The sequence below is a fragment of the Synchiropus splendidus genome, chromosome 5 (assembly GCF_027744825.2).
Source record: "Synchiropus splendidus isolate RoL2022-P1 chromosome 5, RoL_Sspl_1.0, whole genome shotgun sequence".
NCBI lineage: Eukaryota > Metazoa > Chordata > Actinopteri > Syngnathiformes > Callionymidae > Synchiropus > Synchiropus splendidus.
The window spans coordinates 16074190-16100230 of NC_071338.1; the positions used below are offsets into that span (position 1 = coordinate 16074190).

A 26041-nucleotide genomic window follows, 5' to 3' on the forward strand; every position below is an offset into this window, starting at 1 on the left:
TTTTTGCAAGACATAACAGTGCAACTATTATTTACTTCTATAATAAAGGAACCTCTGAATGTTCTTCAACGTCATTTATTGAATAAAAACGGAACACAAAACCTCAAATGATATAGACTGAGAAGGCATGAACAACACGTCCCCCCCCCCCCTCAACAAGGCCACATGACAGCACACGCACATCTATCCGTCTGAAGACACTGATTCGAAAACGTATAACCCACCCACCCCCACCTCACATATACACACACATGCACAACCCTCCAGCTCCAGACGCAAATAACGTTGAATTTAAAGTAATTCAGGGCGAGTTGGCACGTAACAGTGAAGAGAGTGTAACAATGATTCACTCTCAGTTTTCAGCAGACTCAACACACAACATACATCAAAGGCTTATGACAAAACGTGGGCAGACACTGCATCCAGTTCATGTTGTTATATTGAAATAATTTGGCTTTATTGTATATACATACTTAAAGAATCGCATTCATGTTTGATCTAAAAAAGCTGTAAATATATTTTTTGTGAGCTACCTGAGCTGCCGCAGTGCAGGAAGCTTCCTGTTATCGTGCTGTACTAAGCGCGTGGGTGTCAACTGTATTTCCAACACTTAGATGTCAGTACAATGACAAAAATTGGTCCATCAACGAGCGCAGTCCGTTACAATTACCGTTAGCCACGTTTGATTTCCACTGTGTGAAGCAGCATCTTGAATCAAGTAAACAACAGCGACACCAGTGAGAGGGATGAAGTAAAGCAAACAATCACCAACTCATCTCCAAGACAGATGAGAACGCTGCTTCACTGATGATGAAAATAATGCACTGAGAGAGTAGGAACCTGTTGGTCACACACACCTCACACATACACACACACCTCACACACAAGGGGTGACTGCTTGGCGTGGAGGTGCAGGTGTGACCCTGGACTGCAGGAAGGCAGCGTCCTTCAACTCCTGATGAGTGTGAGGAACTCGTCCCTGGTTTTGGGATCTTCTCTGAAAACTCCCAACATGGTGCTGGTGACCGTTTTACTGTTCATCTTCTGCACGCCACGCATCACCATGCACATGTGACTGAAGACAGGAGACACACACTTCTATGAGCATCTGAACAAGGAGTGGAATGAAAGAAGGAGCAGTAGAATTTAGCAGTAAAGTAGCGAATAGGACGGAGGGCGCGAAGCAAAGGGAAATGAAGAAGGGATGAGGACAAGACTAAGGAAGGAAAGAAGGAAAAATAATAAAGAGGGCAGGAAGACGAGAAGGTGGATGGACAGATCTGCCAAAGGAAGAAATGGGACAATGGCAAGATGGACGAAAGACTGAGGAACAGAGTGAACTATCAATGAAAGAAAAGAACGACATGAGTTCAAACAGAAATAAAGACTGAAATAAATGAATGACAGCAGAAAGTAAAGAATGAAAGGATGAACAATTGGATGACGCAAAGATATTGCAGGAATAAGAGACGGTAAAGGAGAGAACAAGAGGTCGATGTTCATCTGAGCGGCGTGGTGGTGATGTAACTGGTGGACCTACGTGGCTTCGATGACCACTCCCACCCCCGTGGGCTGCAGCGCCTCAGTGATGGCCACGGCGATTTGTTTGGTCAGCCTCTCCTGGACTGTGGACCAACAAACACGCAGGTGAGTGGACAGAACAGCTGGACAACACTGTGGTGAACCTTGGCTTCAGTGTGCCGTGGATACCTTGAAGTCGGCGGCTGTAGATCTCGACGATCCTGAGAGCAAATGGCATCGTCAGCAAACAGTCACAACCTGCCTGGATCTTAGTCCAAAACCACCACTGGTTCATGGTCTAAATGACAGGGAGCTATAGAGAGAAGCAGCTGCAGTCTCCTGCTCACCTCTCTCACCTGCTGATCTTTAGCTCAACAAACCTGTCTAGACACCAGAGGACTCGTCCAACTCTGTTTAAATGTCAGTGAGTGGATCCAGTTTGGGTTGATGATGGGAAAACAGTCTCTTAGACATGAGAATAAAGGGGGCACCAAGACGCGGGAGAAACACAGAGCAAGAGAAGGAGAGGAAACAGGACAAGTCAGGAAGGTCTAGAAGAGGAACTACCAAGACCAGGAAGAGTAAGACAAGTGCTGGAGCGACAGAGAAGTAGAGAAAGGAAGATCAGTAGAGGAGGAGAGGAGGATGGGGAGGAAGACAAACTGGAGAACACTGTTCTGGAACATCAGAGATCTTCTCCTTCAGTAGAAGACAGTGTGGAAAACCATGAGCAGATCAATGATGTTGCTAGGTCTCTTACAGGTCAGATGTTGGGAAGCTACTTCTGCTAGTTGGAATTCAGCAGAAGAAGCAGCATCGGTGGAGCATGTGCGTCTTTGTTTGTCTGTTCCTGAGACAGTATCTGGTGTTAGAGTGATAAGCCTGGAGGTATTGGGGTCAGTAGGCTCAGATTCTACACTAGTACACTCAAACACACCTTTTGATAATCAGCTTTAGGAAACCCATACACACACACACACACACACATGCATGCACACGCACACCTACACACATGATCACATTAGCGCAGACGTCTCACCGAGCGAGCTTGCTGAGGCCAAGAACTCTCTTGTTGGGGAGGTAACCGATGTGCACCTGCACCGTGGAGAAAAAAACACATTAACATCACCTCTAGAACACGTGTAGTTCAGAAAAGCACAGAGAACAACACAGTATCATCACCAGAGGAAGAAATTGGAGATCACGGAAATAAAAAAAAGCATTTAGAAAGGAATTAGTTTTCAATCTAAGTGAAAAAAAATGAATACATAAATACCAAGTGAATTTTGGTGAAGCTAAACCAGAGCATGACTGAGTGCAGGCCGACGTCCTGTGTTTGAGGGCTGAGTGTATACAGCACCTGGACAGGTCCATGAAAAGACAGTCTCTCTGGAGGAAAACTATAGGAATTGTTGAAGCACTGTTTTCGCCCGTCATAAGTTTGTGGTCCCCACAAAAGGTTTGGAAACACACACATCTGAATTGCCATGTCTTCGCGTCGATCGAGTCAGAAAGGGTCCACGCAATGCCGGCAATGGAGCCGAGTCTTGGAAACAAACACTTGCAGTACTACTCAAACTTGTATCACATGTTTTAAAACGTATATCTGTTGACCAAAAGATATGTTTTGTGTTGCCCCACAAACTCCCACAGAATCCTCCTTTACCCCCATCACTTCCCATAAAAAAACACCACACACTTCAGCAGAAGTGGTGAACAGTGGTGAAACTCTATAGACTGTCAACAAGTTATATTTGTATTTTGTATTTTTGTTTTTAAAAACATGATCTACAGTACAGTAGTAGTTGGCTGACATTCAAACATCATATCATAGATCACAGGCAGATGTTTCTCCATGCTTATATACGTAAAAAAAAAAATCCTCATTTTTTTAGAAAAAAAAAATTTTTACTACAAAGGCAGATACAGTAAAACGTATCAACAAAGACTACTAAATACTAATTAAAATAACTCAAGAAACTCGGAACTCAAAAACCTAAAAGAAAAAACTAATGCAGTCATTTATGTTCATGAAGAAGGAGCAGATTCCACTGGATCCACCTGTTGTCTCTTCACTAGCTGGCACCAATTGGTGCCGGGAAATAGATACAATAGATAAAAAATCGCCGCCGGAGTGGCTCTGTTTTATGTCTGAATATCGTGAAATTTCAGTAAATATCAGGTCACTCCGTCGGGGAAAAGGGAATTAGAAGAAAAGACGGAAAGGCCTCTGCACGCTTGTTGCTGCTGCCCTTTTTCAAGTCTTGTCAACAAATTGAGTCTGACATTTGAGTGCTGTGTGTGCGTGTGCATGAGCGTGTGTCATTAAAGCCTCCAGCCATCCACAGCACGGATGATTTTGTGTCTCATGTCTTGGCTCCGTCCACCTGCTTCACTCACTGTTCGCCATAGAGTGAGGGGAAACCAATGTGTCTGAGACTGACAAGGCTCGCTTGCTCAACCCCCGGTTCCCAGGTCTGTTCAGAATATTCAGCCACACAGCTCCAACCTGCTGAGCTTAGTAACTATTTTGTAATAATAATAATATTTTGTAATAAAGTTTTTGTCTGTCATCTTCCAAAAATTTTCCAATAGCCACGTTAACAACCACCTGACGGCTGCCGCCTCCCCCGACTACACACACACACACACACACACACAGGACCTGTGTTAAGATTGTGAGTCTGTTGTCATCAGAGCCCATTTAGACTGTCGGAAAATAGATCAGCTGCCAACTTCTATTGTTTAAAACGATGCACACCTGCAGGCGAGGACGAGGGACAAACAGCCCACTGACAGAACGGTCACAGTGGGAAGCTGCTTACACTTCTCAGGGAGGAAAACCAATCACTTCTAATCTGATTCTGGATTCTGCTCTCAACCCCAGCAGTCTACTACTGGTGTTTGCAATCTATGAATATGAAGAAATATTATAAAAGTAGAACATTTCTAGAGAAAAAGAAAACCATTTTTACACTTTCAAGTTACGACCATTTTAAAACTAACTCAGATTGATGTTATTCTTCTTCCATATGTCGTGCACAGGTGACTGTCTCACCCTTCCGAAGATGGGCACCAGGTGATGTTCACACATGGAGAACATGTCGATGTCTTTGACGATCACCATCTCATCATGGTCCTCGTCGAAGATGGCGTCATTTAGCACGTCTGTGGGAAACACGAGCGATAAATGAATAAAATGCCACAACAGATCAAATCTTCTGCCACTAAACTGGAGTCTAAATAACACAAAACAGTTGTATTGCAGTTGTGCACAACATCTGGCATCGTGTTAAAGCAATCTCATTGCAATAATTGGCCCTCAGTGAAGCCACTTGTTGGAGCGTCATCCCTCCCTCCTCCATCTAATGACACGTCTGTCTCCATCTCACGCTTCCTCCTTTTGCTTTATTGCATTTTTTTTCCCCACCAGGTTTCAATAAACGGCTTTATCTGTTTGTGACGACGCCGATGCCTCTCACCGTCGCCGTGGTACTTTTTAATTTCCTGAGTTCTTATCTGCTAGGAGTCAGAGGTGGAGGAGAGTGTTGGTGGAGGGGAGGGGTGTCAGCCACTTGTTACTCCTTTTGAATGCTGTATCAAACACCCTAGTGCCTCAAACAGACCATATTCAAGTTTTTATATCACAATATTTGTATAAGAATTTCAAGTATATTCAGAGTAGAGGAAACCCTGGCCATTGTCCATTGTGTAGCGAAAAACACCCATATATATATATATATATATATATATATATATATATATATATATATATATATATATATTGCGCATGAGGGTCCAACAACAACAGCTCTTGGAAACTTATTGGAAACAATAAAATCAACCCCTGAAGAAGAAGCTCTTCATCTACTACACACTTTAATAACACTGTAATGGCATTTTAGAGACTTTTATAAATGAGGACCAGCTGGTTATTACAGTCTAGTTAAGTTAGTGAGCTAATCCGCGGAAACGCTAGCAGGGCTTTAGCTTCCTTGTACGACTGCTCAACACAGTGTCTGCTCAGAAAGTACAACGGTTTAATGAAACATTGTTTAAGGGACAAATTTTGTGATGAAATCGTTGTGTCTAAAAGCAAGGGAAAAAACGTGATCACCACAGACAAGAGTCTGCTCACTGTAGCGCCTTCGTAATTGAAGCAGAATTCTGTCGATGACCAGGCTTATGTGATAGAAAACGTAGAGCTATAGACAAGAGAATCACTTCAAAATAAAATATGAAGAATCTAAAGGTACAATAGAGGTACAGTACATGTGATTGCTGAATGTTGTGACGGACTCACGATGATAAGTTCCAAAGAAATGGCACTCAAGAGATATGAGCTCGTCGATGGAAAGTTTCCCTCAACGTCCCTCACAATTTGTATGACATGTTGTTCCAGTCAAGACAAGGATTCCATGAACTATTTGTTCATCATTACACTGCTTCAGCTGAAAAATAGCCTGAGATATCCAGATGTTGGAGAGTCATCCGCATCACGGTGGTGGGAAAGGTGTTACGCAATAGGGCTGGAATTGAACAAGTGTGTAACAAGCGTAACTGTGAAACACAACACACAAGATATTATTACGAATGAGGGTTGGCACTTCATTTGTGGTGCTCTGTGTCGCTGACAGAGGGTGGAATAAAAGTGTGGGTAGGTGAGCTTCAAAACTCTACAAGAAGTATTTACTGAGCAGGACAAGTTACATTCAAACATAAAATCAAACCATTTCCTGATGCACAGTTGATGATGAAGTGTCTGTAGTATAGTATAGTATAGTATAGTATAGTATAGTATAGTATAGTTTCGTATATAAAAAGTGCTTTTAAAAAGAGCAGTTGGTTTTAATACATTTTCCTCCACCTTGGACAACAGCCAAAATAACCTTCCAAAATCATAAAGGCACCGGCAGAGATGGAGTCAAAGAAAGAGTGTATTTATATAAAGAGCATTTGTATTATCATGGGGTCTCTTTGAGGATTTGGTAGTCTTCCTTTTTCAAGTGTATTTGGTAGTCTTCTTTTTTCAAGTGTCCTCTGCAGCCATGTCAGATGCTTGGCATAATACTGAGGCTTTGTGAAGCAGCAGCCTGTAGTGGCCATGAGCTTGGTCCTGGACTGATGCTTGAGGTCAAAAGTCTGAACCGATCTTTTGCATAACAGTTGTTTGGAGTCCTTTGTGTGTGTTTAGCCGTCACCTGACATGATAGGGCCATTGAGTTCCATTCGCTACAACAGAAAGGTTTAACTGCTTAACTGGAAAAGCGCACTGGGAGTGCAGACCTCTGCCAAGCTGCTCATTTCCATACATATTGTTATTACTCATTTTTTAGTATAAAAACTTTCATTGTGAAAGTCATTCAAGATTTGTGGATCCAGATGGTCGTCTGGAGCACCATCAACATTTCATCATCCTTGTCCCATTATTGAGAGCGAAAAACGAAACTGACGTGTGGAGCGCACGCTGCTTGTTATGTAACTCCACTGCAGCAGTTGACAGAGAGTTATTCCCGCTAAACCCCAGCAAATGTATTAACTTTTTAATCTTATAAACACGTGCTGGAATTCCACTGGCCAGGAGTTGAGACTCGGCCCCTTCTGGTGAGTGGAATTATCCCAAACACGCTTCAATCCTCGACAGCACCCTTCATATTATGATATTTGGGCTGAGTGTTTCCAGCACAGTGGAGTGGAATGATGGTCGAAGATGATGGAGGAGGAAAAAAACAAAACAAAAGCAAGACAGTGCTTGGAATTATGGTTTAGGTGTGAGAATGGCTTGCTCCAACAGCTTCACAGCCTCAACCATCCTATAAGGGGCCCTGGTGTCTGTTTCTACAGCTTCCCACTTGTGGTCTTGCCAGTCATTCAGTCATGATCTGCTGCTTATGTCTTGTGCACATGGTGGTGTGTTAGTGAGAATTTATTAAGTCTAGCTTTGCCCTGAAGCTAGAAGGAGTTGAGCTGAGCCAGGACCTTCTGACTGGCCCATGATGACTTGATGAAACAGACAAAAAGAATATCATTTAGCTCACACTGATGGACACACACACAGCGTGTATCACACTCGTGGCACCTCACCCCCGGGATAACATTGTTAAGTCAACCTTAAGTACATAAAGGCCAGATGGTGAGGACTGTGGCTGACACTTTCATTCATCATCAGTTCATCACATTTAGCAACGTGGTGGCCTGAACAAGCAGGTCCACCGTCTCCGTGACTCACTTCCTGTGGGTCATTTTGGCTGGCACTCCTGACGTCAGAGCGCTCCTGCTGCTCCGATGAATAACAGCGGGCTATTACGCACGCTTTTATTACCTCATTGGGTGCTTCAGCATCAGCGCAGGAGACATACACGTGTTGTCTAGCAGCCCGTTTCCAGACAAAAATAGAGATTTGAAGTGAAAAAACACGGGTAATGTACAGGTCGGAGACGCACAAAGTGTGTGCTCGGGCCACAGGCAGCTCTTTGACTGTGTGCATCTGCATTCACTGAACAGCACATTCCTAGTTTCATCTGTGTTTATTAATATTCTGAGATACTGATGGGTATTATAGTACCACAATATTACATGGTTGTTAGATTAAAATCTCCAGTGTAAATTATGCAACATCACATAAAATGCAATATATACAATTCATAACACAAAATTCAGTCAATATTTCTTCTTACATTTTACATGGATTAAAAAGGAGCAGAGTGAAGAACATTTACATGTTCTGCCCCTTATTCAGACTTTTCTTTGTTTCCCTGATCAGTGGTTGTGTGTAGCTGTGTGCGAATTTGTGTCTGTGTGAGGTGCTTTATGTTTTGCGTTTGTCTGTGTCAAAGAGGTTGGTGTTAGGGTCAGTTGTGTAAGTGTGTGTTTTGTTACAGTCATTTGTGTGTTGCTAATATTCAGTTACTTCTCATCTTTAAATTATAATCTCCAGAGAAATGATGACGTTTCTATGGAAGCCCATTTTTGCCTGGTAACAAAAAACAGTTGGAGAAAAAAAAACATTTTTTTCTACCAGGCAGAAATGGGCTTCCATGTAAAATGTAAGAAGAAATATTGACTTAATTGTATGTAATGTAACAATTGTGAAGCCATTTTATGTAATAGCTATACATATATATGTACTACAGTACTATAACACCCATATATATATATATAAATAGATGTTTCCTGCACTGAGGCTGAAGAACCAAATGTTTTTTTTTTCTCCCACGTTTTTTTTTTTTTTTTTTTTTTTACCAGGTGGAAATGGACTTCCATACGTTTCTGCGTCGGTTGCAATGCACGTCTCCACTCCGACGATCACAGTGTATCTTTGTCTACGTGTGGTTCTAGCATATGGTTGGTATAACTTCCCTCTTCTTCTATGCTTCTCCTCATCTAACAATAAGATGGAAGGTAAATGATTCATTCTTAAGCTTACATTTTATAAAGTTGCAGTTTAATGACATTAAATGTGCTGCATTTCATCTTTTGTTGTGGTCCTTTCTCTATGTTCACACAGCATTCCTTTTCTCCCTGTGGTGCAACCTTTACTCTAGTTTTGCATTCTGATATGAAGCTGAAAACTTTTGGTCATCGCCTGTGTGCTATCACAGGAACATCGCAGCAGATGCAGGAACAAGCATGAACAAGCATCTTTAACAATATTGTGCATAAACACGTGCCAACATGTCGCTGCTGTAGGTCTCCAAATCATGTTGGTCATGTGCTCGCCCACAAGAGGATTTTGAACTTACGATGAAAGCTGACCTCATGACCAGCGAGTACACACTAAGCACACGTTCGCACACATTCTGACACACAAACTGCGAAGTTTTGTGAGGCGTCAAGTGAAAACCTCCATCTCTGCCTCTGAAATTTGTTCTCCGCTTTCCAGTAACTGTTGGGGGAGGATTTGGTTCGGCCAATCAGGGGACGGTTCAATCCCCACCAGCTGGGTCTCACACGTCACTCACTGATCAATGGCATCTTCTCCCAGCCACTTTGATGGACAGGTTCTCTGACGGCCCGCAAACAAGCAGCTACCAAATGAGGCATCAAAGAGAGAGCGGTCAGTCCCTCATAAAAAAGTGGCTGCTACTCAGCTCAATGTGGACAAACCCGTCCACGTGCACCTGAGTGCAGCTCTGACAAAGCTCCTGCTAGTCAGGAAAGAAATCCCTTGTCAAGCCTGTCAATCATTTCTGCTCATTTTTTTTTGTTTGTCACTTTGCTACTGTGCTCCAGTCCAAATATGGTGGTTATAAATGGCCTAAATAAATGTGGCACTGTGCTTAACTGTCCAACTTAAGAGTGAAAATAGTTTTAAAGTTTTATTGCTTCTCGAATTAATATGCAATTTGTTTTATTCTAGTGATATAATTTTACAGCCACATAAATTTATTCAATTATACTTGACTACTGATTCATTTTATTTGACCCACACCAAAGGTCTTCCTTCATGTTTCAGCAAGACTTAATGGCAAAATATATGTTTATTGATGTTACAAAGGTCGCTAGATAACTGGCTGATACTGGACTCTTGGTGAACTGTCAGGGCTGGTTTATCATCATCGTGGGGCAGGGGTTTTAATCAGACCCCTGGCCCCTATCTAAAGGTGTCCCACAAGGGAGCGTATTGGGCCCCAAAATATTCATTATTTGAATGTTTTCAATCCAGTTCTTGCAGCAGGTGATTGGAAAACATACTCTGATATGCTGATGACACTATTATCTTTTAACACACTGCTCCCTGAGTCTTCTTCTTCTTCATTGTTTCAAGATCCGGCTTTAAGAGCATCGCTCCATCCAGCTGTACAACACACATGTACTATTACTTCTTTACTTATGACAGGCCTCAGTACATTTTGTGTTCATTGTATTCTCTGTGTGGTTTCCTGATCTTCTTTGCGTTTGTGTGTCGTGGCCAGTGTGTCATCTCTACTGAGAACTGGTTCTCAACTGACCTACCAGCTGAAACAAAGCTTAAATAAAATGATTAACACTAGACCATCACAAGACATGTTTATATTTTTATAATAGTGTGAACCCAACACCCAGCTTTGTTTAGCCATGAACTTGAGAATCCCTAAACGGCTGGTGATGTGTGGCGTCTAATGATGTACAAACTAAACTGTGAGCTGAAGTAGCTAAAGGGATGGAAGGTTATGGTTTTGATTTGGATGTTTTTATTTTATTTCTGGGGGTTTTGCTTATTATTTACCCTTATTTAACTACTTTCTTATTTCTGCACCTTTTCAGAACTTTTCCAATCCACTGTGTGAGCTCCTGTAACAGTGACTTTCTCCTTAAAATAGATTTATATATATATATATATATAAATCTATTATAGATTTATATATATATATATATATATATATATAGAGAGAGAGAGAGAGAGAGAGAGAGAGAGAGAGAGAGAGAGAGAGAGAGAGAGAGAGAGAGATTACACTGGCAAAGTTAGTGTCGTCGGTTCAAACATGTTAAATGCCATTGTGACGTTATGGAACAATAATGAACAGGCTTCATGATATATAGACAAAGCCCATCATGACATCTATCACCCCATGCTGACTTGGATTTCATTATACTCGTCTTCTGACTGATGATTGACTGAACGCTTCAGAATGTTGGCAGACCTGATAGTTTTGAGCCAATGTGTATGACGACGGAACAAGCTATTAAAAAACAACTGGAAAACTTGTCACCAACTTGTTTGAATTAAACTTGTCCTAATGCAAGGATAATAAAAGCATAATGTTCCTCACAAAACAATTGCGCTGAATGAAATGTTGATCACTTGAATTGTATTCAAAATCAAAGTATACTCTGTGTAATAGTTTAAATATCAACATCGCCATTACATTTATTAGAAGTATAATATTATTCAATCCAAGATGCAAAGTGAGTTTGACTGTTTTGTCAGACTTTGACGACCTGTTGAACTCACCGATGATGGTCTCCTGGTAGCCCTTGGTGAAGAACTGCATGGCGGTGGCGGCCCTCCAGGGGGTCTTGAGGAGCCCCTGTCTCTGCGGGTCTTCACCGAGGCCCCTCAGGATGGTGCCGTAGGCTGCAGCCAGCGAGGGCAGACTCATCTCGTTGTCCTCCACGCTCCTGGTCCGCTCATCCCTCCAGCTCTCCATCACCGTGGAGCGGTCCGACGGTGACTCGGAGTCCGGAATCTGCGGCGCTGACGTCCGTCCGAGCGGCCGCTTCACCGCCGCAGAAAAGTGTCCATTCAGCACCGAGCCTCCGTCTCCGGAGTCCTTCTTGTCGCTGGACAGTAACTGCGAGTGTGTGGAGTTGTCCATGACCACTGCCACTTCTGTTGGACACCTGTTGGACTTTCTGGTCCAGATGGAGCGCGAGTGGTTCCGAAGTCCAGCTTTTAAAAGGTGGGATAATCTCAAGCCACATCTGATTGGCTGGGTGGCTCAGGGGCGGGGCCTCACGCTCGCTCTATAAACCAGATGAGTGAAAACTGTCACGGTTCCCCTCCTGAATATTCAGCAGAAAAGTTAGGATCTGAATCAATTCATGATGAGTCATACAACCCAGTGACATTAGTTTTAACCCGGTTATTCGACTGTTCTCCCTGCAAAAGGAATGGGCTCCAATGATTCATGATAGTTGAAGTGGAAAAAAAAAGAAACAATAAAACCTGTCTCTCATAGTCAAAAGTTTGGACACACCTTCACTTTCAATGTTTCTTCTCTATTTTCATTGTATCATGACTAGTGACATTCTCACCGAATGCATCAAAGCTATGAATGAACATATGGAATTATGTCGTAAACAAAGTGTGTAATGACATGTTTCATACATTAGATTCCTCCAAAGCAACACCCTTTGCTTCGATTAGTGCTTTGCTCACTCTTGGCATCCTCACATTGATCCTCACCTGCAATGCCTTTCCAACACATGTTCTGCCTGCATCATGAAGCCTATTAAGAAGGGTTTGCTGTGCTGCCAATAAAGCAAACTTTGAGTTATCTAAAGTTTAAACCATATTTAGATGAGATTGCCTTTCTTCTTCTCACAGTTTAGCTATTTAATATTTGGACATTTTCTACACAATTACATATGTCCTGCTTCCAATAATCGATGTCTTAAGTTTGTATCTACACAGTAGAAAGTAATAAAAATAATGAACGCTAAAGGAGACGGTCCATATTTTGACCGGTATCTAGCGTATCTGGCATGCATCAAAGAGAAGCAAATCCTACAGCATTACTATTATTATTATCACTATTTAATGTATTTATTCAATTCTTATTTTAGATAATTTTGATATAAATCTTTCAAATGTTTTTTGTAGCAGAAAAAAAATGAAGTCTTGGAACAATTACAATTAAAAATCTGTACATCTGTCTAATTCCGAAGTGCATCCGCAGTGCTTTTTTGGCAAAGAAAGAAAAGCTTGGAACAAAATCATATTTATTAGCTTTTAAAAACACGGAACACATGGAACAGTTTGCTCGGCAAATGGATGATAACAACTGGCCGATTAAAACGCAGTGATGACCCCCTAATTCTGGCTGAATGCAAATGCAGAGAGCTTGGACGAAGGATCTAAAGGTTTCTTTTTCTTGGCACTGTTTTCATCTGCGGCCATCAGATCCTGCTCTTTCTCCACATCACCGTCCGCTCGCTTCCTTTTCTTAGCATCGTCCCCAGTTTGGCCTTTCGCTCTCTCGGTCCAGGACTACAGGAGGAAAAAGATGATGCTGATTATCGGCTAATATACTGCAAAATAGACTCCAAACACAACAGGAGCTAAACACGCGCAGCAACACTCAGACATGCAGTTTGAAATTGCATCCTGTCAGGTCTAATCACTATTGACAGGCTGCTTGGCTTTTAGCCTCTTGGCTTTTTCCCTCCCTCTGCTTTCAGCCCTTTTCCACCCATCGTTTTTTCTCCAAGCTGAGACAAAAGGGAAGCGCCATCCTGGGTGTAATAGAGCTGGGATGAATCACCGGGTCTGCTGATTGGACAGACAGGAGCAGAGGCCACACGCACAACAATAAACACAGCCTTTGCCTCCAGCACACCAAGACACTGCTATCAAGCCCCGACTCACGAGCCAATGACGTACTTCCTTACACTAGTCGGACAAGGGGTCTGACCTTCTAATATGATGACCAAGTGCTAGGGCTGCGGCGATCAATCCGCGCTTGTATGGATATATATATGATGCCATCATGATCGGTTGATCAAATGACAAATATACAATTTATTTTCTTTCATTCATTACTTCATTTATTTAACAAGATCATTTATTTTTTATTTAAACATCATGAGCAATGTTATTACTCTATTAAATTTTACATCACAACGTAAAAATGACAAAACAAAGCCGGCATTTCTCTGGTAAAACCACACTACTTGTTGTGATGCTGCAGACCCGACTGCAGACCTGCAACAGACAGAATCAGCCAGCTACGATGGCAGTGGTTCAGCAACACTTCTCTGTCAAGAAAAGCCAAATTGCACTTTGCACATGTGCACCCAAAGTAAAACAAGACACTTGGCCTCAAATCACTGCACCGAATCGGAGCACTACCAAGAGGCTAATGTAGAGAAGTTAACCAGAGCGAACAACAGGCGAAACAATGCTAATGCAGTAATTGTTTTGGACGAGTTCTGTTGTCAAAAACTGGAGCTTTTCATCAGAAAAAAGCCCACCTGAACCCTAGATATTCATATACAAATGTGATGAGTGAATTTACTCCCATCCCTGACTTTCACAGATTCTTCTCTTTCACAGTACGCCTTTATCTCTGATTATTTCCATACAACAGCCTTTTGAAAGAGTGAGACTTGAATATCAAGCTGTATATCCCACTGAAAAAAAAAGAGTTTATGACATCACAGACATACACACATTTAAGGCCTATTTACGCTCCCTTTATGTACAATTTACTATTTTACTGTCACTAATGATATACTTACATGTGCTATTTATGTTGGCATTGCTGTCCATATTGATAATGTACTTCTTGCACTTAAGACAAACGCAAAGGAAGCGTTGTAGGAGGTGGTGGTCGGTAGGTCCGTTAAATACATCGCGACTGGAGGACGGGGAATTGACGCCATTGTCTCGTCCTCTACATGTCGGGTAGTCACATCAATACTGCCCCCGCAGACACGTGCAGAAACACGGACCAAATGAATACAAAGCAGGGCAGAGGGCTCCTTACAAGAGCGAGCCGTTGTACAAGGCTTTCTCACACACATTTGAATATTCCTCATCATTAAAGGCAACAAATAAGGTGACTCAGCACCTTTGTCCAACTCTCTCTTCAGTCTACACGTGTGTGGTTTGCGTGAAGCGCTACAGACCGACCGTCTCCATTAAAAGATCTTATCAGATCAAAGTGCGTTCAACAACAAAACCTGGGGCCCATGAGGTTCCCAGGCAACAGGTGCCACTACCCCCTCTGCTTCTCATCCCTGTCGAGTGTCATCAGCTGTCGGCAGAGAGCTGTGATGTATGTGACCACATCACTGCTTCTCTATTCAAGCCCACGGAGAGACGTCCATCAGGCATGATGAGGGGCTTGAACAAAGGACCTCACGGTGGACTCACTGTCCTGAACCTCTGTTCTTTAGTCCTTCATGGCCATTAATCTAACATCATTGTAGCAGTAATAGCACAGTGAATAAGTCCAGTCTAATAACACCGGAGGTATTTGTCCAACAAAATGCTGTTTTATACATTTAGATTTTGTCAGATTCTTTGTAACAAATGATCTTAAAGGAGCAACCATCAACCATTAACCATCAGAAAACAGCACACACAGCAATGGATATTCCTCAATCCACTGCTTTGGTGACAAACTGTTAATGAAAATGATACAAAACTGAATATATCTGACCTAAACTGCATGTCTGGGCTTCATTAGATAATTACTGAATGTCTTTTTTATCTCTTAGCTATCTTTAATTGTTTGATGTAATTTCACAACAAATGAAACACCACCAACTAAAATATGCACCATGAGAGTGAACAGAATTCTGCTCCTTACCAGTCTCTCCTCAGCTGACAGTGTTCGGAAACGACCCATGGCCTCCTTGATGACATCAGTCTCTTCCATGTCAGGGTTGTCTGCTACAATGTTCTTTCTTTTCTCCTCAAACCAAAGCTGGAACCCAGTTCTCGGTCTGAATGGATTCAGAGACAAAGAAAAAAAAATTGTTGTTAGAGACTGAAGTTCTGACAAGAAGATGATGGAAATGGCAAAAGAGTTGCCTGCTTAAAGTAGCAGGTCAGTTAACCTCTTGTTTTCCACGTTCTCAGGAGGTGATTCTGTCTGTGAGGCCTCTACTTGTTTCGGTGTCTCTGACATCAACTCCAACTTCTCTTGTTTCTTCTGATTTCCTGCTTTTGAACCGGACATCTGCAGGAGCGTTGATTGGGTCTGTGGCAACAGATGAATATTTTTGACTGATGAACACCCTCAATATTTCATGTCAAATAAAATGACCCAAATGGAGTGTAAAAAAATGCAGTTACGTGCACCCATAAAGTCCGTAGACATAGGAAAAAAAAGAGTACTTTTGGCTTTAACCAAGTACAGAATACATTTGAGTGGCACTATTTCAGGTGAAAGATGAAACACAGAAGATATTTTTTTTTCCCAGAGAAACTATTCTTTGCTTCACCTTTGCTTTAGGTCTTGGGGCCAGTGGCTTGAGAACAGTGGTTTTGGTTTGTTTTGTTGATCCAGAGAGTGGAGACGACTTCCGGCTGGTCGCCATGTTGTCCAAGATGTTGGTCACCCGTGGTTGACCCAAAGCCGTTTTCCCTGCACTGGAAACCTGACAGTGCAAGTGTTAAAATCTACCTCAAAGATATTAGCTATCGCGCATCGTGAACTTACCTTGAAGGGATTTGCACGTCCCACTTTAGCAACTGGAAACACAGGAGAATATTTAATAGCTGTAAAGCCCAAATCCAAGGAGGAAGCAAAAGGAAACGTTGACTCACTGGGTGTCAGCCTCGGCCTCTCAGGTGAAGCAGCTCCTTTAGCGAAAGGATTTGAACCTACAGTATGACAACATGCAGTTATGACACAAGCATGGCCTGAACTGGAACTGAAAGGTTGTAAAACTTGCGTTTCAGGGGTTCTGCGGCTCCTTCAGTCTCCATCTCATGTTCTTCCTCTGGTGCACCCGGCTCCCCCTCCTGCTGCTCCTCTTCTTCTTCTTCTTCTTCTTCAGCAGCATCGGCATGTCTGCTGCTGTGGTGTCTTCTTGTAACTTCAGTATGACCATATCTGTTTAAATATGATGGACAGACTGAAATTGGACTCTTAAATTTGTGTTTGATTTCACTAAGTATAAAAAGCAAAATAATGTGAATAAATTAACACTGTTACAATACAAATTTGGTTAATAAAATGTATTGTTTTATACACTGGGGTCATGACCCTCCTGCTCCTATGAGGTGTCCTCCTTGAATTAACCAGCCACAGCAAAAGCCTGCAGCAGACATCTGAACTACAAATTACCTGACCACAATTGAACAGATTGAATTTGACATTACCCAGACGGAGTCTGGTGGGAGAACTCTGGCTCCTCTTCCTGCTCCTCCTCTTGGATCTGGTTTGCTTTCTCCAGCGCGATCTCGCTCAACCTCTGAGCCAGAGCCATGCGTCTGGATCTGGATGCATATCGAATGGCCAGCGTCACAACGTTTTGGGTCATCAGCTCGGCCAGTTCCACGCAGCGGAACTCTCTCTCCAGCTTGCACGACAGCTGAGGGGCAGAAGAAGACCGTCAGACTAGCGCGGCGTCTGAAGTGAAAGAGGGCATCATCGCACTCACTGCGAACATCTTCATCAGCAACTCCTGCTGCTCTTTCTGGGACTGAGTCTGGGCATCCTCATCGATCTCGTAGCCGGAGGACGACAGAAAGTCGTAGTGGTTGTGGAAGAGAACAGATCGCCAGTACTGCTCCTGAAAGAGGGAAAGAAATAGACAAGGGATTAGTCTTCTACTGGCTAAACAAACCCCTCAGATCCCCTCCTAGTCAGAAGTGGACTGACAGATCACCTGGTACAGCCGGGACAAAAGACAGCAGTGAAAAACTTCTGTTTACCTCCATTTGTCCTTTTTCTGTGCTGGTCTGACAAAGCGGCATCTTGAACGGCAGAATGGCCACAGCAGGTCTGGGCAGAGTGGCGGGGTATCTGGCACCTTTACATGGTATACACCTGAAATTACAACACCAGAATATTGATTTTAAAAAAAAATCTCAGATGATCATAAATACAACTACTTCTGAAGAGGTCCACCAACACAGAAACACTCAGATTGCATGCGTCCCATAATGCACTGCAACAGTTTAAGCATTTGTGACAGTCAGCCAGTCTTTTGGTCAGTGTTGACCTCTGACTTCAAACCAACAACTACGATTCACACAGCCAAGGATGTACAACCACCATCACGATCGAAGTTTACCGGAGTTGCTGGGGGTTCTCATGCACTCCCACGACCCAGTAGTGGTCCGATTTGCTTTTGCAGGTCTCTCTGGTGTTGCACACTGGTGTCCAAGTGTGACCCAGGGAGCGGTTCAACATCCGCACCACTCCCTCGGAATCAACGTAACAGGGGGTCCCTGAAATACATGACCAAATTAAAGTGACGAGACCAAACAACACCCAAGATATGTTTCGACAGTGCTACCTTCGGCAGTAAAACCCAGCCAGCTCAAGTAGGATTTTGGAGACAGTGGGAGCGGTTCACTGCGGATGATCTGTCTCTTCTTCCGGCCGAACTGCAGCAGCTGTACAGCCAGAGCCTGATCCCCATCAAAACCAGTCGCTGGAACACAGAAGTCCATACAAGAAACATCATTAACCAAAGAAGTGTAGTACAAACCAGATCTAAAACAGCTCGGCTTAAAAGAAAGATATGGCAAATGAGTAGCTTGTGTGACCACCACGAGCAGTAATAAAAGCGGTGCAGCACATCCTTATTCAACAGAGAAGTCACTGATTAATATCCTGACTTAGACACTGTATTCCACAGTCAGGATCCACTACTCCAAAGCAGATGATCTGTGGGTGATCTGAGGTGTTAGCTGGGGGAGAATCCCACACGATCAGTGGGTGACACATCTGGTGACAACACAGGCCACGGGCTGAGAGGATGATAGCGTGGAAACATGCTCAGTGTGTGTTGGAACATTGTCCTACTGAACTGTGTGAAAACATTTCACTCTTATCTGTCTTCATGTCAGGCTTCTATAGAAGTCACTACCTCTGTGATAGACAACAAGCAGCTGCTCTCCATGTCCAGCCAAGCAGACGACAGGTCCCGGCAGAGACACGACCTCTCTCTGGACACCGCCAATGGAGAAGAGTCGGAGCATCAGTGAGGTGGTAGCGACCGCTGCCCATCCTTGGCCAAGACACAGCGCTCTGACGTCTTCACCGGTGGGCAGGTCCACTATCCATTCCTTGTTGGTGTCCCAGGAGGAGAAGTGCAGGCAGTGGATTTTACTATGATGCAGACAGACAGTAAGAATTAAGGATGAAAGCATGGCCCTTTTATTGTCCTCATCTAAAAAGTAAGTGTCAAAATAATAATTACTGCAATGTTCTACTTAAGCTCTTCATACTAGTCACCCATTGACCATTGAACTCACTTTTCTTGACTCTCTTGACTTTTTGTCATATCAAATATTGGTAATTGTAAGGTGTGCTGAAGGTGTAAGAGAGGAGTTCAAGGTGGAGGTGGGACATCACCAAGGCTCAGCTCTGAGCACCCTCTTGTTTGCCATGGTGATGGACAGGTTGACAGATGAAGTGCCCTTTGGACAATGATGTTTACAGATGACATGGTGATCTGTGGTGAGAGCAGGTGCAGTAAGTGGAAGATAAGCTAGAGAGGTGGAGGTTTGCCTTAGAAAGGAGAGGAATGAAGGTTAGCCGCAGTAAGACGGAATACATGTGTGTGAATGAGAGGGACCCAAGTGGACAGGTGAAGTTACAGGATGCAGGGATAAAGAAGATGGGGGATTTGAAGTACTTAGGCTCAACTGTGCAGAGCAATGGAGGGTGTGAGAAAGAGGTGAAGAAGCGGGTGCAGGCAGGATGGAACAATTGGAGAAAAGTGTCAGGTGTGGTGTGTGACAAAAGGGTGTCGGCAAGGATGAAAGGGAAGGTGTAGAAAACGGTGGTGAGGCCAGCAATGTTGTATGGTTTGGAAACAGTGGCGCTGAGAAAAAGACAGGAGGCAGAGCTGGAGGTAGCAGAGATGAAGATGCTGAAGATGGACATGAGGTTTGTAGGTTTGAGAGAAGAGGAAGCAGAGGACAGGGTGAGATGGAGGAGGATGATCCGCTGTGGCAACCCATGAAGGGAGAAGCCAAAACAGAAAGAAGAAGAAATATTGGTAAATGTAAGATGTAAGGTGGCAGGTTACCTGGCCAGCTCGTCGGTGCTGGGGCAGGCCAGCAGCACGGCCTCTCGGGAAATATCAGCCACAGTGTGACCCAATGAGTTGGTCAGGTGCATGGCGTGATGCACAGCACTGTCGTGGAATTCCACGTCGATAGCATTGTCCTGCTCGTCATTGTAGCCCCGGATGATTCCCACAGAGTTCCACATCTGGAAAATGGTGATGAATTTTAAATCAGCACTTGGAAGGATTTAGGTTTGAGATTTTGTTGCGCACCATGAAGCGGTGAGTGAGATGAGCCGGGGTGGAACCAGGCTGGAAAGCCTTCTGGGGAGCTGTTGGCATCGGCCCGTCATAAACAGGACGCACTGGCATTGTGGGCAGGATGGCGCTGCCTGTGTCGTCGTCATCATCCCCAAACTTCTGCTGACCAAGCTTTAGGGAGCCAGTGTCTAAAGAGAAACAAAAGCAGTTCAACTGCCAAGTTGTATCACATCAATGTCAGGGTGAAAAAAATGAGCTTGACTTACCGACAGAGTTCTCATCGTCCAGTATCGCCCCACGGTTCCTGACACGCCCCGTCGCAGGCATCTGGAAGTCATCGTCATCTTCGTCGTCAACTTGAGCGACAGGCTTCTTCATGGGAGAGTTGGTGTCACTCAGCCCATCATCCATCGGTCGGTCATCGTCATCATCAAACAGGTCGTCATAATCCTTCCCAGTTTTCATGGAAGCTGCCTAAACATATGCAGCACAAAACATGACATGTCTGGCTCCTACAAACCCAAGCTACTGAGAACATGGACGTTTGTTGGAGTTTACATCTCTGTTTACAAGACGGTGGTACCTTTGCAGCGTTTGATGAAGAGCTGCTGAGACCGTCCAGGAGGCCCAGGCAGCCCTCAACGTCTGTGTAGGCGATCTGGGTGCCTGACGGATGCCATGCCAAACTGCACACCGTGAAGCCCTTCTCATGCTTCTGTCTGTGGAGGACAAATTTCAACGAATGACACACCATTCCGTAAAGAAGTAGTGATGGAACTGAGCTGCTCTGTGGTTCAGTGTGTCCTCGATGGCTACAGTTCAGCAAACACACAAACTAAGGTGGAGGACTGACACCCACCTCTCAATGCAAAGCTTACTGTTGACATCCCATACAGTCATCACGCCTCCGACACTGGCCGCTGCCAAAAACTGTCCACATGGCGACCAGGACACAACGTTGATGTTCTACAAAGAAGTGAAAGGAACGTTTGAGGAGCTGGGCGGCAATCTACGACCATAACACGTTTTTCACAGTTTGTTTTTTTTTATTTTCACAGTTCATTTAAACCATAAATTGTGTGTTCTCATTTATGCCAATTCATGCTAAAAAAGGCAATTGTCTGCAACTTTTTACAGACATTTTAGAGGAGGAACTTAAACTAGTGAATAGAGCATGTTTATTTCCTGTTTCATGTTTTTTTTAAAGGAAACTTATTACGCTCTTCCATGTTTTAAGAGTCATCTACAACAGTGAATCTTAACCATAGGACTGGGGGCCCATGGTTGGGCCACGAGTGCCGCCTAGAGGGCCACTAAACGTTTTTTGTTTTACACCTTTGGGCTGGCTGCGAGACACTCAGTTTTACTACATCAGCCACGTATGGTGGCAGTAGTGAGTCATTTTATTGACTTGACAGCTGCAAGCTGTTGAATCAGTGACAATTTATTAGAACATTTTATGGCAATATTTTCATTTACACTTTTTTAAAGTGTAGTTTAAATATTATTTTTTATTTTATGATATTTAGACATGGTTTTATTATATTTATTTTGTTTGTTTTGTATCAAGTGTATTTTTCCTTTTTTTCTTTAGTAAATTAGGTGAACATGACTTGCACCTGGTTCTGCGGCTAGTTGGACTTTTCTATGACAAATATCTTTGCAATGATCACATGGTTTCATGTCATTTCACAAGGTTTGGTTTGTTTACGTGTAAGTAGATTAAATATGGTTATTGATCACTAATGGAATCAAGAGTCACAAATCAGTTCTATTACGTGAATGGGCACTGCGTCCATTTGTTCTGGGAAAGATGGGCCCCGAGATCAAAAAGGTTAAGAACCCCTGATCTACAAGGTTAGCTAGACGAAGTGTCACATAAACACATACTGAAGGGTAAAATTAAAAACCACCTCAATTCAGGATTGCTACATGTAAACGATCAACTTTACAAATGTAAACTGAATTGTATGACCATATGTCATGTAAGTATAAAGTCTATATCTGTAAACACTAACAGACCACAACAAGAACATGAATTTGTGACAGTGCTCTGCAAATAATTCAGTTTGTTTCAGTCGAGAGTGGTGGCAGCAAAGAGGCGCAGATAATCTGAGAGTGTTATGTCAGCGGCGTGTAACTCATCACAGGCCACCACACACATACGAAGTTTACGTGCCAGCACCTATCGAGAAGCTCGTCCTCCAAGCCATAAATCTCCTGTGATCACAGCCGATAAAACAAAGTGGATGGACATGCTGATGATTAATTGATAGGAACACATCCGGTTGTAAAACAAATAAACAAAATTGTTTTTTTACTCAGGTTACAATAGCACTTTTTCACTGTCCTGCGCACAATGCTTGAGATTTTTTAGTCCTGGGACATGTTTCATAGCAAGTCCTGGTACGAGTGCCTTTAAATTGAGCTCAACAAACATGAAAGCTGCTCTCTTTCAGATACATATCACCAGTAAAATACACTATATATGTTAACTTACATTTGTTATCAGATCGTCAGACAGGCTGCTGACATGTTCCCAGCTCCCACGTGCATACAGATGAACCTTGGACTCCACAGGGACGGCCAAAAGCTAAAATGATTCAGGAATCAGTACGACAACAATAAATGAAATTCCTTAGTGGAAAAAGCCCTGTACCTGTGTAGCTCCAGGCTGCCACGCTAGGCGACACAGAGATTTTGCATTACAGACATCGTTGGTTTTTTGCAGCAAAGGAAGACTGGTGACTTGAGACTGGCACAAGGAGCAGCAGGTTTAAGGTGAACAGAGAAAATGTCAGCTACAAATACACATGAAGGACTAAAGTCAAGCCTACCTGCTCCTCAATGTTCCAAACCACCACCGAGCCGTCGCAGCTCGCAGAAACCTGAAAAAGAAGACAATCCAGTGTTAGCTCACTTATATAGTGCATGAGGTTCAAACTGAACAAATCAATCACATGGCCCTGTTTCTCCCCAAAAAACCTACCAGGAATTCATCTTCAGGGTCAAAGCTGACGCTGAGAACTGGAGCCTCGTGGCCACGAAGTGTCTTCTGTTTGCTGCTGTCGGACACTTCAACCACCTTCACCATGAAGTCACTGGTGACGAGAAGATGTGTATTTAAAGCAGAAGCTGAGGCAGAAGTGAAGGGCGAACAGTGCAGCAACAGGTGTGCAAACCAATAGACAAAATCCAAACTCTGCAGCAGGTGTGCAACAAGCACTGGTGTTTGATTTGAACAGTCAATATCCTGACAGATGCTTCATGCCCTGAGACATCATTGACGTAATAAACATGTTGAGGAGAGATCAATTCTGGCCGCAGGCACGGCGTGCAACTGTGATCTAAACTAATCAGAAAAGCAATCCAGAGGGCCCCTCCGCCATGGCGAGCAGATGCCAACAGCCAGCTCACTCTCGCCGACAGCTAATATATTGAACGTGACAAATTTGCTGTGTGGACACTGTAAACAAGAAACAATAAAAGGCGGATGTGACGCATGGCTTCACCAGCTGCGGCAGGAATCAGACATGAAGTGTTTCTAGCTAGACGAAACACAGATCCCGTATTCATTATTCGACAAGGCAACAAAAACTTTATTGATCAGAAGAGTCACACATATTTAACTACCTGGAGCCAGCAGCAACTTTCGATCCACTTCTGTTGAACGCCACGTGAGTAGCATTCGTGGTAAATCGGGTCAGAATACCATCCGGATCACCGTCAGGGAACGTGTGAACCTGCACCGTGTTGTTGGAGCTTGCCGTCACCAGCTTTCCACACTGAAGACAACAACACACAGGGCTTTAACAACAGAAAGACGTAGCAAGATTTGGCCGGTCGGGATATGACTCACCTTCAGCGCCATGGAGTAAACCTTCTCGCCAACTGTGATGAATTTTGGATCATCATCGTCCAGGTTCTCCCAGATACGAACATCTCCATCATTTCCACAAGTTACGATGAATCTATCCAACAAAGACATTCAAAATCATTTTAGGAGTCTGTTAATCTTGTCTATGTTAATATAAATCCACCCAAGTGCAGCCACATGACGGTGACAATAACAATAAAAGTATTCAATTTTTATCCTCCAATTCAGTCAAAAGTTTGCATCAGAATCAAATGTATTGCCCCGGTCAGTGGGGATCCCACCGACTAGGAAAGTGCTGCGGAATAAAATAAAATAAAATAAAATAACAAAGTCTGATCACAAATTCAACAGTCTGACATCATAGTGAACGTGTCTGTTGAATAAGTATACGCTTATGATATTTATTAACATCTTGTTTTAGCGATATAACACTAAAAGCAACGCTTTCATAATAGTATCCGAGATGTAGACAATACAAAGTTGAGCAAGCAAACAAACCTGCCGGTGTCATCGAAGCAGACCTCGGTGTGACCCTCCGAGTGTCCGTAACGCATCGGCAATCTCTCACACGGCATCGTGAACGTCTGACAACACAAAGCATTTTCAAGTTCATGAATACGAGTTTGACACCACCACAGCGTCCAACGTTAGCTTCATGTGAACCTCGACAAATCACACTATAGACCACACGGAAGGATCTAGAACAGACAATCATCCTCGGTTCAACACATGTACACCATAACCAAAGCGACAGTTTGCTTAATATTGAGATGTTTTGCTCTACTCACAACTTCCCCGCTCGAATCACTGTAGTCGCTCGTCTCCTGGATCTCCCGCGCTGCATTGAAAACAAGGAACTGTACGTCACCGCTCCCGCCAGCAACGTCATGACGCAGAAACAGGGCCGCCCCCACGCGGCTACGCAACACCGGTATTATAATAATAATAATAGTTGTAAATTTAATTAGCAAATTGGATTATAAAATTTAAATTAGAAACATAGTTCATTTAATACATTTGGTTTCGGAAGAAATGCATCGTAACAGCTACAAACAGCAAACATTTTATGTGATCCAGTCATTTTCCATTTCATGACATATTTTACATATTTTACATTTCTTCTGACTGGCTTGCAGTGGGATCTGATGCTGCAGCTGGTTCCTCCTCACTGGTCTCATCTCAAGGGGGATTTGATTATTGACACAGGATGTGACACAGCTTGTGGACAGCTGTGTGTGTGTAATGAACATCAATGAATTTAGCCTTCAGTTCAGGGCCATAGCAGCTTACATGCGCTCCTTCTGCCTCTAGTACTTGAGCTTGGTCAGAGAGATGAGCCTTTTCTAGAGAAGACTGAAGAAATAAAAGCAGAAATCTCAAGGATTCCTGTGAGTCTGATCACATGAGACATAATTTATATTTACTGTTATGTCGGCTGGAAAATTAATATAACTAATATGCTAATTCGAGAGGTGTCAATGCCATTGATATCCAGCGTGAAAACTGAGAGAGAGTTTTTTTAACAGAAGATTATTATATACATATGTGTGTGTGTGTGTGTATGTGTGTGTGTTGTCCCATTTGTCCCTATTGTCAAGCTGATGCAAAATAAACAATATTTTGTTGTTCAAATGTATGTATGGTTCCATCATTTGAGTAATATACCAAATTCATTCAAAATGAAAAATGTGGCTTCTTGAGGCAAATATTATTATACCATTAAGCGGCGATTAATTGAGATTAATTAATCACAAATTCTCTAATTAACTAGATTAATTTTTAAAAATAGAATCCCACCCCTAATATATGTATGGTTTCTGTGAGGACAAATCTTCAGTTGAGGACAAATGTCAGTGTGAGAGACTTGTGTGCTGTTATTCAAAAATGAAAGTGAATATACTTATTTCTGTTTTCTGTTTCCTTGTTCATTTCCAAATTATTTTTTGAATTCTGGAACTCCTATGATTCCATGTACAACAC

General features: G+C 43.0%; 2 protein-coding genes across 2 annotated transcripts; both read right to left on the reverse strand.

The window, feature by feature from the left end:
• Positions 1-148: 148 nt before the first annotated feature.
• gch1 (GTP cyclohydrolase 1) lies at positions 149-11853 on the reverse strand. The gene is made up of 6 exons (XM_053864651.1): positions 11456-11853; positions 4580-4689; positions 2561-2616; positions 1711-1742; positions 1541-1625; positions 149-1075 (listed from the first exon to the last, which is right to left on the reverse strand). The coding sequence occupies exons 1-6, from the start codon at positions 11817-11819 to the stop codon at positions 949-951; spliced, it is 774 nt and encodes a 257-aa protein (XP_053720626.1). The 5' UTR covers positions 11820-11853; the 3' UTR covers positions 149-948.
• Positions 11854-12954: 1101 nt separating this feature from the next.
• On the reverse strand, positions 12955-24916 carry wdhd1 (WD repeat and HMG-box DNA binding protein 1). The gene is made up of 26 exons (XM_053865728.1): positions 24850-24916; positions 24560-24645; positions 24044-24155; positions 23818-23969; positions 23174-23285; positions 23022-23072; positions 22844-22939; positions 22685-22777; positions 21044-21150; positions 20768-20903; positions 20451-20658; positions 20197-20372; positions 19945-20129; positions 18778-19019; positions 18202-18339; positions 17977-18133; positions 17615-17729; positions 17341-17472; positions 17060-17271; positions 16630-16790; positions 16502-16558; positions 16395-16426; positions 16177-16332; positions 15790-15932; positions 15540-15675; positions 12955-13213 (listed from the first exon to the last, which is right to left on the reverse strand). Exons 2-26 carry the CDS (start codon positions 24634-24636, stop codon positions 13037-13039), a joined length of 3363 nt encoding a protein of 1120 aa, XP_053721703.1. The 5' UTR covers positions 24637-24645; positions 24850-24916; the 3' UTR covers positions 12955-13036.
• Between the last annotated feature and the right edge of the window lie 1125 nt (positions 24917-26041).

What these genes read in the sequence shown, in the direction of transcription:
- gch1 (XM_053864651.1), bottom strand. Translation starts at nt 11,819, where the DNA reads ATGGACAACTCCACACACTCGCAGTTACTGTCCAGCGACAAGAAGGAC. An exon ending in CTACCAGGAGACCATCATCG is followed by an intron (nt 4,690 to 11,455) that starts GTGAGTTCAACA and finishes TGTTTCCCACAG; the next exon opens with ACGTGCTAAATGACGCCATC. An exon ending in GGCCTCAGCAAGCTCGCTCG is followed by an intron (nt 1,743 to 2,560) that starts GTGAGACGTCTG and finishes ATTTGCTCTCAG; the next exon opens with GATCGTCGAGATCTACAGCC.
- wdhd1 (XM_053865728.1), bottom strand. Translation starts at nt 24,636, where the DNA reads ATGCCGTGTGAGAGATTGCCGATGCGTTACGGACACTCGGAGGGTCAC. An exon ending in AAAGTTGCTGCTGGCTCCAG is followed by an intron (nt 23,286 to 23,817) that starts GTAGTTAAATAT and finishes TCTCGTCACCAG; the next exon opens with TGACTTCATGGTGAAGGTGG. An exon ending in AGCCGCAGAACCCCTGAAAC is followed by an intron (nt 16,559 to 16,629) that starts GCAAGTTTTACA and finishes GTCATACTGTAG; the next exon opens with GTTCAAATCCTTTCGCTAAA.